This window comes from Carassius gibelio, chromosome B19 (assembly GCF_023724105.1).
Source record: "Carassius gibelio isolate Cgi1373 ecotype wild population from Czech Republic chromosome B19, carGib1.2-hapl.c, whole genome shotgun sequence".
Classification (NCBI taxonomy): Eukaryota; Metazoa; Chordata; class Actinopteri; order Cypriniformes; family Cyprinidae; genus Carassius; species Carassius gibelio.
The window spans coordinates 22,199,420-22,215,116 of NC_068414.1; the positions used below are offsets into that span (position 1 = coordinate 22,199,420).

Genomic DNA, 15,697 nt, shown 5'->3' on the forward strand with positions numbered 1-15,697 from the left:
TAGATAACCAGTTTATCTAGATTTTGCTGTCAAAAGATAATGATAAAATATATTTGCACAAATGGCATCACCCAATTAAGAAAGTCATGCTACTCACATGATCTGACTCAATTTAACCTCAATTTGAGTGCAAAGCTTCTCCTGGAGCACTAGAGGGCTGGGAGTGAAAGCTGAGCTCATTTTCCAAAGCTATTTCCCATATTCCCAACCAAATATTTCTGGCATTATTCAGGGGCATAAATTAAGGTTTAGTACAGCTGTATGCTGACACGTACCTCTCCTAGCACCACATCTGGACCCAATAAGACAACATTAAGACTTTGACATCTCAGAAGATCAGACTGTAAATATCACCATCGCACGTAAAAACAAGCGTTGCTATGTTACACTTCCAAAAAAAACAGTTAAACACAATTTGTTTTGCACAGTAAATTTTTTACAATTGCAAATTCATCTCCCATTAACCCTTAAAAAAATTATCAGACTATTTAGGAAAAAACAGATGTGTCTTAAATGTTAGTTAAATATTGATTGATCTTTTTTTTTTTTTTTTTTTTTTTTTTTTTAGATATTATATATTGTCTGTAATTTACATTTTCAGGGACGTGAAAAATTGCATGTATGTCATAATTAATATTGCACAGCAAATTAAACTGCTCACATCAAAATATAATTGAATTAAATATAATTAAATTCAAAATAAAACTAAAAAATGTAATTAAATATAATTCGATTAAATTAAACTTTAAAAATTGTTTTTCTTAAAAACAAAAACAACACAACAGATCTAATGAGCACTAATGTTGAAATGAGGTCTTAATCTAAATATGCTTTTAACACTAAATATTAATCTCTCAACCTTTCAATGATTGCTTAGTGTACTGCAAAAAAAAACAAAAACAAAAAAAAAACCCTGTGAGATTGTAAGTTTACTTTCTGGATTCAACTGTCATACTACGTGACATAAAACCCAAAGTTTATGTGCCATCTAATGCATATAAGACTCTTTGGCTCCTACATGTAATTACCCATGAAATTAAGTTTACCCTAGGGGATATAGACATACGGAAACCAAGTCAGTATGAAATGACACACAAAACCTGACAAATAACGTTCGTCATTTGGCTCAGGGCTTAGTGCAGCTCTGCCAGACAAATGGACACCAAGGGTTTACACTCAATAAAACACGATGTGAAACTTTCGTGTTTTTTTCTGCAGTGCCAGAGCCAGACCCAAAGGACCTTTTGCTTTCAGTCTGTGCACAGTTCAAACAGTTGGCTTCTATTAAAAGTTAATTTGTTAATGTTAATGAAAGAAGCATCTCTAAATCATTGAAACATCCATAAAAACATGCACGCTCCTTCAAGTGGATTATAATTCCTACAATGAAATGTAATGTTCTGTGATGTTTTAATTTCAAGCACCAAATCAGTCATTTTAATAACGTCAATGTGAGCAACATGAAGGGAAAAGAGCATTTTCTTTGACACTACTATACCTTTAAATATTAAAGACATTTAAAACTATCTTGATATTTGAATCTAAGATTACAACTCTGGGCATTCTCTCAACCAACTTTATGAGAGGTTTTTAAAATGTAGTGGAGGTGTTCCCATTTATGCTGGGAAATTATTAGCTGCATTTCTATCACAATCCAGTCCAACCAAACCATTGAAACTTGTTTGTAAAGAAACTGGAGTTGAGTTCATTCTCCTACTGACAGATAAACTTTCAGCCAATTAAAACAGGTTCCCTGATTTTTGCCCCATACTGTCACGGTTTGCTACTATGAAGAGCACAGAGCGAGGAGACACAGAGTCAAATTCAAACCTTATTGACTTTAAAATTATATCCAGAGAAACACACCTAGCAATGGTTGACATCAAAACTTCCAGACAAAGGAGAAAAGAACTCAAATAGGGCAGATAATGAGGGGGAGACAGGTGAAGAGGATAACTAATAATGAGAAACACCTGGAACTAATAGAACTAAATGGGGACAGGAACAGGAAGGACCAAATAAGGACAAACAGGAATTGAAAAGGAACATACACATGACACATACTTTTTTTTAATAGTCATTTTCCTAGTTCTTTTGATTAAAAGCTTTTCTTGTTTATGCACCAAGCATTTACGGACCACCTTTCCTAGACAGTGTTCAGGTGGTCTGGTTTAACATTCACATCCAAATAGCTAAACCAGCAATGCCAGCTGAGACATCAAAACACTTGGATATTGTTTGTATGCTTTTCCTAATTTATGCCTTCGTTTACTAAATCTGTAATGTCTTCTGGATACTTTAGGTCACCGATAATCTGAAAAGTCAGAAAAATAAATGCTTTTTAGATTGATAAAATTAGTATAACTTGTTAATCCATAAAACGTGGTAAGCATTTTAAGGACCCACAGCTAGGGAAATCAAGGATAACTTGTAAGTAAACAGTTTTTCATCTGTATTTTTGTCTTCATCAAAACAATGTGACACTGAAATAATTGCTTTTGGGTTTCAGTGCGTATCCTAACCTGAATTACATTCAATTTGCAATTCAATCAAATGAGAAGGTTGGTTTAGATTTTGATGCATTTGCGAGACACTGTATATGGTAATTCAGTCAATATGCCCAGAAAAAAAAAAGAAAAGTTTTCCTTACTCTGTAGAAGAAATTGCCTGAACCGCGGTTATATATAATTCAGAGGTTAACGCATTTAACTCTGGGTTCGGACAGCATTTCCGTGTGGCCCTGCTGACGGGAATAAGATCCACCTTTTCTATTGGGTTTGAATTGGCCGCTATGATAAATGGGGTAACTGAGAGCCTCTTGGTAAATCTCTCTTTGAAAAGCTTAAACGTTGACTCCGTCAATTAAATAAATCTTAGACATCACCACAGCAATCTACCTCTACACCGTCATCGTCAACAGCTCTGACAAATGACAAACTGTTTGAGAGCAGACAACACAAAGCCCTGCCAAAAACAAGTAAACAACTGAGCAACCCATCATCAAGAGGTTTATTGATCGCTCGCTCTGAACTTACTGCAACTATGCAGCAGATATCTCAAGGTTTCTTCAAGTCATATGGGTTGAGACAGATAAAGGAAGATGTAAACTCACCTGAAATAAAAGAAAATGGCCAGCGAGATGAGAAGGGACACTATAGAAAGAGCATGACCCACAATTGCCATGTAATACAAAATATACGCCATCTGAAATGAGAAAAATATTGTTATATTTAGACTTTTAACCATGCTCTCTTGAGATTCACTTCAGTTTAAATTTTTTGGGTTCAAGAGAAAAATAATAATAATATCAATTTTGAAATTCACCTTTTATATTCTTGCAAATCATTATTCAGTATTTTTATAAGATTAACCCTAATATTAAAAAGATTCCAAAAGAGCACAAAAGATCAAAACAGTTTATATACAGATTGTGCACCAGTTGTGTTTGTTACTGCAATTAAATAATGCTTACAGGGTGTTTAAAGTGTATTATCACATTAATATCCTGAGTATAATCAGTTCTCACAAGATTACTTACTTGCTTAGATTGGGAAAAATATCAACTTTTAGGTGCATTTTTCAAAGTATTACTCATAACATGATAAAAGAAAAAAAGAAGCATATTTTGATGTGTGATATTGAACAGCAACAAGGTTTCAAGCAACAAGGACGAAATCTTAAAGTAGTAAGAAGGCTTAAGAGTAGCATATCTCCATTTGAAAGTGCATATCTCAATTTGTTGTACCTTTTTCATAAACTCCATGCAATTTCATCTGGTCTGATGGAGGGAGTGCACATACTTTATCTAAGCTTGTCTGAGCTGACATTTTCGCTGCTCTCCCTCTCTCTATCCCTCATAGTTTGTAAAGCAGCAGTTGTACGACACCGAAAATATTATGTTATGTTTTAGTTAAACTGAAACTGCCTCATGTGGACCTTCCGCCTTTACAGTCTAAAAGAAACACTCAAATCCAACATGCCCTTCAGGAACAGCTTTTAAATCACATACCGACCAATCTGAGATGTACTGTATGTATAACATTTATATTTTAAGGTATGTTTGCCCAGAAATGTTGATCTGCTGATTATTTGTCCTTCAGCCATACATGTTTAAATGCATGCTAAATCACAGGAAATAAGGTCTGTATGCATTCTAAAACGAGTAGGAGTTTACTTTCATAACATCTGACAATTTAATTCAGAGATATTCATAACACAATGTTAATTTAAGACAGGTGCATACATTAAAGATGACCTACCTTGAGCTTGTCCTTGGTGTGAGCAATGCAGAGCGTGTAGTTGGACCATGTCCTGTTTGTCTCAGGGTGTCTAAACCAGTTTCCTGTCTCATCACAATACTTGGTGACCTTTTCTGAATAAACAAGGATAAAGATGTGGGAATAAGCCTCTATACTGTAGCTTTTAAAGTAACCCTGGTAACAGAAAGTCTTTGCGCTTTCAAATTGCTTTAGTACAGTTTTCAAAAACAAATCTGTGTTTTATATGCAAGTCGGTTTTCAACGTATCCTACAAAAACAAATTGTGTTGGCGTAGAGTAGTACAGTGGTTCTAAACTGGTCTTAAAGCCTAAATAACAAATGAATGAATAGTACCTGTAGAGTCAAAGTCAGGGAAGTAATTGGGACAGTTTTGAGACGTGTATGTTCCTGCTGGTGTGTCGTCCCAACATAGCCAGCCATCCCATGTGCGATTGCAGTATGGACCTTAAAGACAAGCACACAAACAATCAGGGCCAATTCCACCGTGCAATTGCTCTTTGTACTTTGCTCTATGAGTTTCTGATGATTCAATCGAAAACCTCTTCTGAGGCTCTCTGTTTGCACACCTGATTTGTTATATGGCTGGTCTCTGTTCATTTTCTCAAAGCATTTATATTGACCATCGATGATCTTCTTCCTCTCCTTTGCTTTCTGAGTCACTACAGGGCTGACCTGACTCTCAGCGGTCGGATCCATCTCCGACTCCGTCTCTAAAAACCCATGAACTGGCAGCGTCTGAAGAAGAAGGCTTCGTTTTGAGTATGCACATAAAAGAAATAACTGAATACAGACCTAGATGGATAATTAATGGCCAAGATTTGAAGTGGCAGTTGAATGTGTCATTTATCTTTCTATGCAGTCCATAAAACCATATTTAAAGAGGAGGGTCTGATAATTCCAGTTTATTTTGGGTCCTGTTTAATCCTCTCGAACCTTACCATTAACAGTTGATTTCTGCTTGGCAAGACATTTACATCTCTGTTGAAAACACCTTTCAAAAGTTTGGGGTCAGGAGATTTGATTTTGAAAGAAGTCTCTTATGCTCACCAAGACTGCATTTATTTGCTCAAATCAATTCTGTACATTTTTATCATCCATTATTCTAGTCTTCAGTGTCACGTCATTCAAATGTGGTTCTCAAGAAACATTTCTTACTATTATCAACAAGTTGTGCAGCTTAATATTTTTAAATTGAACATCCCGAATGGAAAGGACTAATAGGCTGATCCATGGCTCTGCATATTTCCATAATGCTCAAAATCACTGGCACAATGCGTTGTAAATATATCAGTTAGGTGACAGCACTACCTATTCATTAAAACTTATAAGCAATTGTACAGTGTTGTATTTATTTTTGCTTAAGGCGAACCAATTTTAGTGGTATAACCAAATAAATCTTCAGCTAATTACAGTGTGCTATATTTTACCTTTATTTTCTCCTTTGAGAATGTGAGACAGTGGGACCAGGTCTTATTGATGGATGAACTGTGTACCCAGTTGCCAGATTCATCACAGTATCTGGTTACTTTTTCTGCAGGGAAAAATAAAATTTAGTGTAATGACTTGAGCTTAAGTGTTCCAGAGATTAACTCCAGTATTCGGCCTCTGGAATCAATCAATCTTGTGTGTTAGAACAAACATACTGCGCTGAGTCTCAGACAGAGAGACCACTATCAGCGAACAGCGGAGAATATCAATATTTCAGCGCCTCAGCAAACTCCTATTATATCCTTGCTAAGGTCACTGCTTTATTTCACTGACATTTAAAATCAGAAATGTTTGATATGCAACATTGTCCCATAGCAAAGATCCTTCCTTCCCCTTAGAACAACACTCCATGTCAGCTAATAAATAATTTTTGCACTTCTAAATAAAAGCTCATATGAATGTTTCGGAGACAATGATTTTATCACCTTTGTTTCATCATAGGACATCATGTATTGTCACAGTAGCTTGCTGCTCATGCTTTGGAATTTCCTCTTTGGATCAATATTTTGTGTTTTATAATAGGTAGACATGTAACATATGTCATGCCTGCTGTAGAATCTCAATGTTTTGCAGTGTCTGGAGCACTTTGGTCTGGATTGACAAACCAGATGTGATCGTACAGAATCTTACCCAAGGGGTCAAAGCTGGGATAGTCAGGGCAGTTCTGTGAAGCAAAGGTTCCAGCAGGGGTTTCATCCCAACAGAGCAAGCCATCCCAGAATCTGCTGCAGAACGAACCTATAAAAGTTGAATAGATATCTTAAACGGGTCATTTTATGAGGAATTAAATGATCCTTGATCAAGAGTTCATTGTACATTGAAAACGTAATGTAACATTCTGAACTCTAAATGGCCTTCCCAGTAAAGTAAAGCAGAACATTTATTGAAACAAAGCTTCATTCTGAATGATCCCAATGTTAAAAACTAGTTTATTTTTGAGAGTGTCCCTGATTGTTTTAGTCTGATCCAGTCACATTTTTACACACATTGTTTTGTGATCCGTAATGCTTTGTAAAGGAGCTGTTGTTGAAAGATGGGGTAGTTTCAAATGTACTGGACTCAACCACAAACTCACAAATGTGAATAAGTCCAGGATAGGCCTACAGCACATCCATATTTTACATTTTTATTAACATCCGTATTTGCAACTCAGTACTGTAGTGAATTATAAAGCAGTATGCAGTGATAACATATTGGGTTTAAATTATCTTTTTTATTAAAATGATTTAAAGGATGCTGCCTTGGTGCATTAAAGCCACCAATGCACCTACCGCTAAACCCTATAACCGATCTACACTTTATTTTCCACTTTTTGATTATTTATTTAATTTTATGGAAAATAAATGCCTATACGATCTGATATGCCATGTAAAAAGGGGGAAGAACGAGTTCAGCAAAAGGTGAATTCGAACTCGGGTCAGTTGCATCATAAAAGTCACTGCTACAAACTGAACCTATGCAACTGAAGCCATTGTTTAGCAGGCATCTTTTGTAATGTTGACTAGCCCAATCACACATTGGAGGGTGGAGTTAGTGTACATAGCCTTTGCCAATAAGGTGGGTTTTTTGCGCTTAGTGTAAATAGACATTCCATTTAAACAAATTAAAAAGACCCCATGTTGAAAATATATATACAATATGATACAAGTCCTTCAAAAAAAATTGTCCCACCCCATCTCACTCCATTGGTTGAGTTAGTGGTGCATTGTGGGCCACTCAAACAGACTAATTTTGAAAGTGCAATAGCACCACAGTGTTTACACTGGGGAATCAACTAATGAATGTCTTAAAGTTGTCTCTGAACATTAAACCGAGATAGGAGAAAGTACTTTGAAGAATCTGCTTTAAAGATAAACCTTTATTGTTTCTCTGATCACCTTGTGATAGCTTTCAGCCATTTAGTGTTCCACTACCAGCACTTAACAAGGTTATGAAAAGAGTAAAAGCACCATTGTCTGTCATTCAGATGAAAATAAATTGAAAATACAGCAACCTGTTTTATTATTGGATCCATCTCGGCTCAGAAGCTCCAGACATTTGTACTGAGACTCAGTCATGATCAGCCTCTCTCCCTCCATTGCCATCATGACAGGAGTAAAGGATAAGTCAGTGGTGGGCTCTGCTTTCGTCTCTGTTGTTCCAGCCTTTGTTGCACTCTGCAAAGAAAGATGAATTTGAGTATAGCAGCAGGGATGGGCAAAATCCAGTATTCAAGAACTGTCTCCCTTTCAATTCATGAGCTTGAATTTGAAATTATTGGACATAAATTTAATTAAATAACTACTTTTTTAGCAAAACTATTTTGCTAAAAAAATGAATGTAATTCAATTCAATTCTTAAAAGGGGAAATGGCTAATGGTACCACGATATATAAATTCATTTAAGAAACTGATTTAATTCATTTGATTTCATGTTAAGGAAATGTATTTAAAAAATAAAATACAAATTGCGTTCATATTTTAGTTTAGGGACCCATTCTAACTATTATTAACTACGATTTTTGCCTCAATAAACTCTTAGTTTTCAGCTTATTATTAGTTAGTAAAATAATGATTTAGTTTAGGTATGGGGTAGGATTAAGGAATCTAAAATATAGCAGTGCAGAATAAAGCATTAATATGTGCTTAATAAGTACTATTAAACAGCCAATATCCTAGTAAAATGCATGCTAGTAAGCAACTAGTTAAAAGTGAGGATTGGTCCTTAAAATAAAGTGCTACCCAAACTGCTATAACTAACATTACCTATTTTCTGTTTCTAAGAATAATCCATATGCTGTGTGTATGCTAACATGTTTATGGGTATTTTACAATAAAAGTATCCTTAAGCTATCCTTAAATGAAAACAATCTGCAAAGTTGTTAATCAAAAAAGTGCATGATAAATAAAGATATGGTCTCTGAAAAGAGAAAGTCGTCTCAGAGTCGCCTTAACGAGTCGTTATATTTTCGAATCTTTTGACTGTTACCAGTATACGTCTGGGTAACACATTTGCGTAATCCCCACCTGCCCGTGTAATACGAATAGAGTCTGATCTGTCCACAAACACTTCTGCTATTAGTGTGTTCACATGACACAAAACGCTATATTCAAGGATACCACAGAAATACAATTCAAACCTTTTGTTTTGTGCATGTTATTTTATAAAGGACTGCTTCTCTAATATAGGCTTTTATCTTCGTTGGCTTCTAATTTTCTTAATTTGGACTAACAAGCTCTCCAAACCACAACCTGTAAGTAGTACAATTGATAATTTAAGTGTACATTTTCAATTGAGTGCTCAAAATATCAGGTTTTTGTGCTAATATGTTATGTATATCTAGTGCAGCTTTAGGTTTCCAGGTAAAGTACCATATCACTTACTCTTACTGAAGTAACGTTAGTTCTGATAATTTGCTGTAAACCCAATATTTCCTTAGAATATGTTGATTAATGTAGACTGATGTTGTTCTAATTATTTTGTTTAATAATAAAGAATGTGTAGTGTAGCACACAGACTTTATAATCATTGTCAAATAGCTGTTTATTTTGCTGCACTGGCAGCTGACCAATCAGAGCAGAGTAGGCTTAAGGAAGGGAGGGGTTTGCTCTGAACTTGCTTGGAACAAGTCATTTACTAATAATTGGCAAATGACTCTAATATTAAATGTGTATTCTGAGTAAATTACAATGTTTTCTGACCTTAGATGCATTTAAACCTGTTGGAGAGGACTCCAACACCACAACATTAGGACACTTTAAAATACCACATGACCTGCTCTTTAAAAGCCATTTCTGAATGGCACAAAACCTCAGCAGAAACAGCGTAAACACACCAAAGTACTTTTTCCCCCCCTTGGGAACTCATATGAACACCTACTCGATTCTGAGGACACCACATGGGCACTTGACATTTCAAAAGGTATGGTTTTACACATGAAAACTGGCCAGATACATTCATTTTCCATACCATACCAAATCAATATAATGAAGATAAGAAATTCTTCACAGCCATTGGGGCTTTTGACTTACAGGGATAAAGCTCACCCACAAAGATAGGCTTGATATTAGAATTCAGAGTGCATCTCTAACCATTGTGTTGCTGGTATGAGTCATCTTATAGTTCAATGGGAAGTCAAAGAGCCAATTCAAAAGTACTTTACTTTTCCCCCCTTTAAGACACCTCCCAGTAATGAATTCTACATTCATTTATGACTGAAACATTGATGTCTTTGTGCAAAGATCTTAACTTTGGCAGATCCTCTCAAACCCTCCTTCCCATTAATACAAATTGAGAACAATTCTTTGGCAGCTTCTTTAGTGCTGTGTGTCTGTCTTACCTGCACACAATATTGCATTTACAACACCAAATTCATCTGTGAGATTTCTGATGTCCCATGTAGCAGTTTAGCAGCCGTACATATGATGTCACTCCAAACTTTGAAGTAAATGACGTCATACATACGACCACCAGGCCACCACCCAAGTCAGTCAGGAAAACCATTTGTCCTTCAATAGAAACTGAATGTCAAGAATGGATAACATCATGTTTCAGAAACTTTCACTCTTTTAAGAAAAAAAGTATGGTACTTTAATTTAACACCCATTAAAACCAATCCACACCCTTGCTCTCAGTTTTTGTTGTTTAGTCTAGCTTTAATTAAATGCCATTTCCCATTATACTTTTAAATGTGATGTGCTATTCTGCAAGCTCATTACTATTCCACTAAGTTAGATTTATATGCAGTCATGGGAAAGTAGCTTCAAGGTCAAAAATGAACGGAGAGGACTTAGACATATTAATGTGCACATACAATTAGCAAAGTATGCTGTTGGCTTGTTTGTGACTACAGTCACAGTGTTAGTCTAGTGCTAATGTACTACATGCAGAGGTCTTCATATGTTCCATTTCATCACTCTGACACAGAGCCAGCTGCTCTGATGCCAGCATTGATGGAACTCTGTGGAGCCACCATTTCATGCCTCAGGAGTTCTGTGGGTTTTCAGGTCACCTCCACTTGTAATTACCAAACTGGAGCAATTAGTGAGTAATGGAATTTTTCTGCTGAATAGTTTTAGGCTGGGGTGGGGTAATCAGGAGAGAAATCATCTAATGACAGTTTGCAGAAAAAAAAAAGAAAAAAATGAGCGGGTAAAAGTTTAAGTGAATGCAAGTTCATGGGTTAAATTTCAAATTTTAAGTACAAGTATGTATTTTGGGCTAATTTCAACACAAATGCATAAAACTAATATGTTACAAATATGAATAAAAAAATAAATGAAGTTACCGTCCACTCACCAAGATAAATGATGTCAAAAGCCATAGGGTCTCTTGCCAACCCATGCTCTCAGATACTGACTTTATCTGTGAACACAAAAAAGTATTACAAAAATTTTATTTAAAAATACAACAGACTGTTCTCTCTCTCTCTCTCTCTCTCTCTCTCTCTCTCTCTCTCTCTCTCTCTCTCTCTCTCTCTCTCTCCTTTTAAAATAGTTTTTTTAATAAATCAAAATTCTAAATGTTCTTTGTTTGGGAAGTGCTGGGAATATAAGACATCATGTAATTCTAGACTGAAAAAAGAAACTACTGGGAAATATAGATCCACTTTAGTCGACCTATATATAACTGATTTAGTAGACACTTTCTATAACTTTGATTTGGATCACTTGAAACACACAATTCATTACTGAGGGTAAACTAGCATTTTCGCAGTTTGACTTAAACCGTATTACGTAGTAGTTCATTAAAACATTACCAGACAGTAGCAAGCAATTCAGTTTTATTTAATTGCCAGAGTCATTTTATCCTCCCTTTTGGCTCTTAGCGACTGTTAATTTTGGACCCCGAGTATGATACATCAAAGCTAGACTCTGGCTGTTGATCTACAGAACTGACATGTCAAAACCGTTTTTATTAGCCTTGAGTGTCATGTAACATTTTTATACAAAATTGTAGGTCAAACAGTCTCTGCCAACATACCAACAATAACACGCTAACCCACGCTAACAGTTTACCATCTGTATCCTCTACTCTGTCAGCACTTTAATCAACAGAAAATGCTATCGCAATAAAGCAGAGGGGTGAGGCAGAGAAAAACACATTAAAGATGGTTAATCATTTTGTTGTCACCGTAACATATGTTTCGTGTTTTCAGTTCAGTAGCTAAGATCGTAATTAGCATTCCCTTCCAACTCTTTTTCTAATGCAATTTAAAACTTGCTTGCTCTTCTGTGTAACTAGGTGTCAGTATGTTTGCTCTCAACACCTCTCTTCAGATCACAGTGGGGGTATTTCTATGATAGACAGACAGACAGATACCAGGAATAGCTACTGAACCTCTGGATTCACTCATCTGTGTTGACATTAGCTCAGATTAACAGCAGCCAAGTCTCCACAGACTTCCCTGGTGTGGATGTAGTTTGAGTGCTGATTTATTGGGATGTGGAGTGTATGTACTGCCTCAGGCCTCTTACAATGTTCTGTCACAACACATATCACGTTCAGAGAAGATATCTGGCTAAAAAACTATCTTTTTTCTTCAACCTGGAGGATTCCAACCAAAAATGGGCCATTATTTTAAGAACAAAAAAGAACAGCCTGAATTGCCTCAGCTTCTTATGCAACCAATTTTTGTGAGGAAGAAATTTAATTCTGTTCTAACTGTTGTTGTTAGCATCATTTTTAGACACATTTTGTTTTTCTCAAAGGGGACTTTTAATTTACTTGTTGTTTTTAATACTGGGCTAATGACCTTTCTGCGTTTTTTGCATTTTCATTCAAACTCTATTCAGCATGTTTATTAAGCTTTTTATTGCTTGGGGACTAACACTAACCCAAACATCACTGTAGGTGATTTACTGTTTAACCATCCTTGTGGGGGCATTTGGTTGCACATATTCTTACATGCATGCAGCCCACAAGTCCCTAGTGGACCATGCATTTCTCAGAAAATGGGGTAAGACATTGTTTACAGGTCATTTAATTATATATCAGTCCCAGAGGGGACATTTAACAAAACACATTTGCATTCTTTATATGGTGATATTCAGTGATGACTGAAACGATTTCCCTGTGTGTTTAATGCAGCTTTGGGGCAGACGGGGGTTAAAAAGTGGCCCTGGACTTTCTGCACAGAGCAGCCCACCACTCCATGAACCCACCAGCTCATTAGAGCTTTTTTTAAGTCCACTTACTAACATACAAATATAACACAATACAAAAAATAAAATGCTTTAAATTTTTTACATTGACATTAACATTAATGAACGACCGTAATATTTTTAACATTATAATTTGTATTTCCTGGTGTATATGGCAGTTTGTAGATTGTACATAGAGGGAGAGGCCTATCAATAGTCAAATTCCTAATATCAGTTTCATAAAACATGCTCTGCTCTAGAAGACTTGGAATGTAGTGCATAATATGGATTGTTTTTGTCTTTAAATTGCTTGACAAGAGTTTTTATATGATGATGAAAAATACAGCAAAGTTAAAATTTAGAATAGCTGTTTTCTATGCAGATAATGTATATAGTGAAAAAAAAAAAAACCACACAGCAGATTTTTCACCATCATTACTCCAGTCTTTAGTGTCACTTTATCCTTCAGAAATTATACTAGTTTTCTGGTTTACTTAAGTAATATTTCTGTTTATTATCAATGTTGAAAACATTTAAAACATATTTTTGTAAAATAAATGTGATACATCACCATTCGGTCTGGAGTAAGATTTAAAATAATTATAGCACTTTTATTCAACAAGGTTGCATAAAATTGATTTAAAGGTACAATTTGTAAGATGTTTGCAGTAAAATATCCAAAAACCACTAGGCTAATGTTATATATTTTGTCCAGCTGATTACTAACAATTTCTCTGATGTTTTCAACTACTTGTAAATCATGAGAAAATTCCCATTCTAAACAGTGACACGGGGCAGTGCAGTCACCTGTCAATGATGTTAGTTACCCTTTGTTACCACCTTTACTGATATAGAAACCACATGACAACAGTGTCGTGGACAAAATGTGGAAGCAGCTTCGCGACAAACTTCAACTAGAAAAGAGATGCCGATCTCGCTTATGTTTTACTCGACAGGTGAGTTGTTTTGATTCGTATCTTTACAGAAAACGTATGCTATAGGGCTTGGGTGCCGAGTTGCATTCTGGGTCATGGTGGCCATGTTGCCAGCTTCGCGAATGTAAACATACAGCAAGTTGAATGTGAAGAGCAGAGTTGGGAGAAAGAAAAAAAGATGTCAAAATCGCGAAAAAGTTGTGGGATTTATAGGGATATGCTAAATAGGGATGCCAGGGACCGGTATGTGGACAAAATCGGCACTATTAATGGTTTGGATCCATATGAAATTCCCAACAAATAGTGGAGTACCGACGAAGACTTGTTGCCGCACTTTTGCATTACAGATATCTTCGGCTACCTTGTTTTTTTTGTGAGCGCCTACACTTCAGAATAGTTCCGAAGCTACACGTCATTAGCCGCATTTCCACTGTCGGGCCAGTGCGAGCCAGGGCTTAAAGCGGGCCGGGCTGGGCTCATAGCCCCGGGCCAGTAGCACCGAGGACAGAATAGCGCAGGGTTTCCACAGTGGAGCTTGAAGCACTGCTGCACGTCACTAAAACACGCCCTTTACACGCCTCTTTTATGATAGGCAACGTGAGAAAAACTCTTGAGATGAGGCTTGTGACAGATAATATAAGTTACTTAATAAATACACGATTGTGATAGAGAATAAGGAGCTGACGTCTGATTTATCCAAGCGGTAATATTTAGTGAGTGAAGTGACATTCAGCCAAGTATGGTGACCCATACCCAGAATTTGTGCTCTGCATTTAACCCATCCGAAATGCACACACACAGAGCAGTGAACACAAACACACACCCGGAGCAGTGGGCAGCCATTTATGCTGCGGCGCCCGGGGACCAGTTGGGGGTTCGATGCCTTGCTCAAGGGCACCTAAGTCGTGGTATTGAAGGTGGAGAGAGAGCTGTTCATGCACTCCCCCCACCCACAATTCCGTCCGGCCAGAGACTAGAACTCACAACCCTTCGATTGGGAGTCCAACCCTCTAACCATTAGGCCACGACTTCCCCTTGTTTAGTCTTTTACCATGTTTACTATAATGTTTAGTCTTTTACATCGCTTATAAATATTTCTGCTTTGTTTAGTGATTATAATCCACATTGGATTAAGTTATTTCAAACACTTGCTGCTAACTAAGAGTGAGTTTTGAGCTCAATTTATTTTAAAACGTCTTTAATGCTGGTGTTAAAGCTGTTATCTCTCTGAAATGATCCGCGCTGACGCTCTCCAGACGCTGAGAAACCCCGCCTTTGTTCGTAACCCCTCCTCTAGCCCCAGCTGGCCCGCTTTGGCCCAAGGTTTTTGTCGGGCCAAAAAACCCTGGCCGTTGGCCCCGAGGAAGCCCCTGCGAGGCACGATCAAGCCCCGGAAGTGACAGTGGAAACGCGACTGGCCCTGGCACGCACTAGCACGCCCGGTCCTAGCTCGATAGTGGAAACGCGGCTATTGAAGTCTAATGTACAGTTCACAAATGGATGGGTTCAGGAGCTGCAAATCATAGAAACAGAACAGCGGCAAAACAGTATACAGTAATCCGGTAAGCTGCGCTCTAACGTTACCTAGCTGCTAGTTTAGTAACTGTTTAGTGCTAACAACCATTCACACATGGACTTTTAACAATGTGTTTCAAAAGTGTAGTTAGTAGCTGTCAACCCCCTCCCGTTTTTTCTGGTGTTCTCACGTATTTGAGCTCTTTCCCTGCTGTCTTCCCATTTTAATATTTTCCTGTAAAATGTCCCGTTAGCCCCTCCATCAGACCTGTCAAGTCTCTGTGTTGTTGTCCTGTTGCTACACCTTGTCTTTCCAGCGAAACAGATGTTTTCAGAGCATCGTTTTTCTTACTTGAAA

At 36.9% G+C, this 15,697-nt stretch overlaps 1 protein-coding gene across 1 annotated transcript in view; it reads right to left on the reverse strand.

The window, feature by feature from the left end:
- Positions 1–15,697, reverse strand: part of LOC127979367 (calcitonin gene-related peptide type 1 receptor-like) — a 46,112-nt gene that overhangs the window by 13,459 nt on the left and 16,956 nt on the right. Inside the window, exons 2-9 of the mRNA XM_052584777.1 lie at positions 11,046–11,111; positions 7,762–7,924; positions 6,399–6,506; positions 5,708–5,811; positions 4,847–5,015; positions 4,614–4,724; positions 4,260–4,372; positions 3,113–3,204 (exon numbers count right to left, since the gene is read on the reverse strand). Coding sequence (XP_052440737.1) covers positions 3,113–3,204; positions 4,260–4,372; positions 4,614–4,724; positions 4,847–5,015; positions 5,708–5,811; positions 6,399–6,506; positions 7,762–7,924; positions 11,046–11,090 — 905 coding nt within the window. The 5' untranslated portion in view covers positions 11,091–11,111. The remainder of the gene's footprint in view (positions 1–3,112; positions 3,205–4,259; positions 4,373–4,613; positions 4,725–4,846; positions 5,016–5,707; positions 5,812–6,398; positions 6,507–7,761; positions 7,925–11,045; positions 11,112–15,697) is intronic.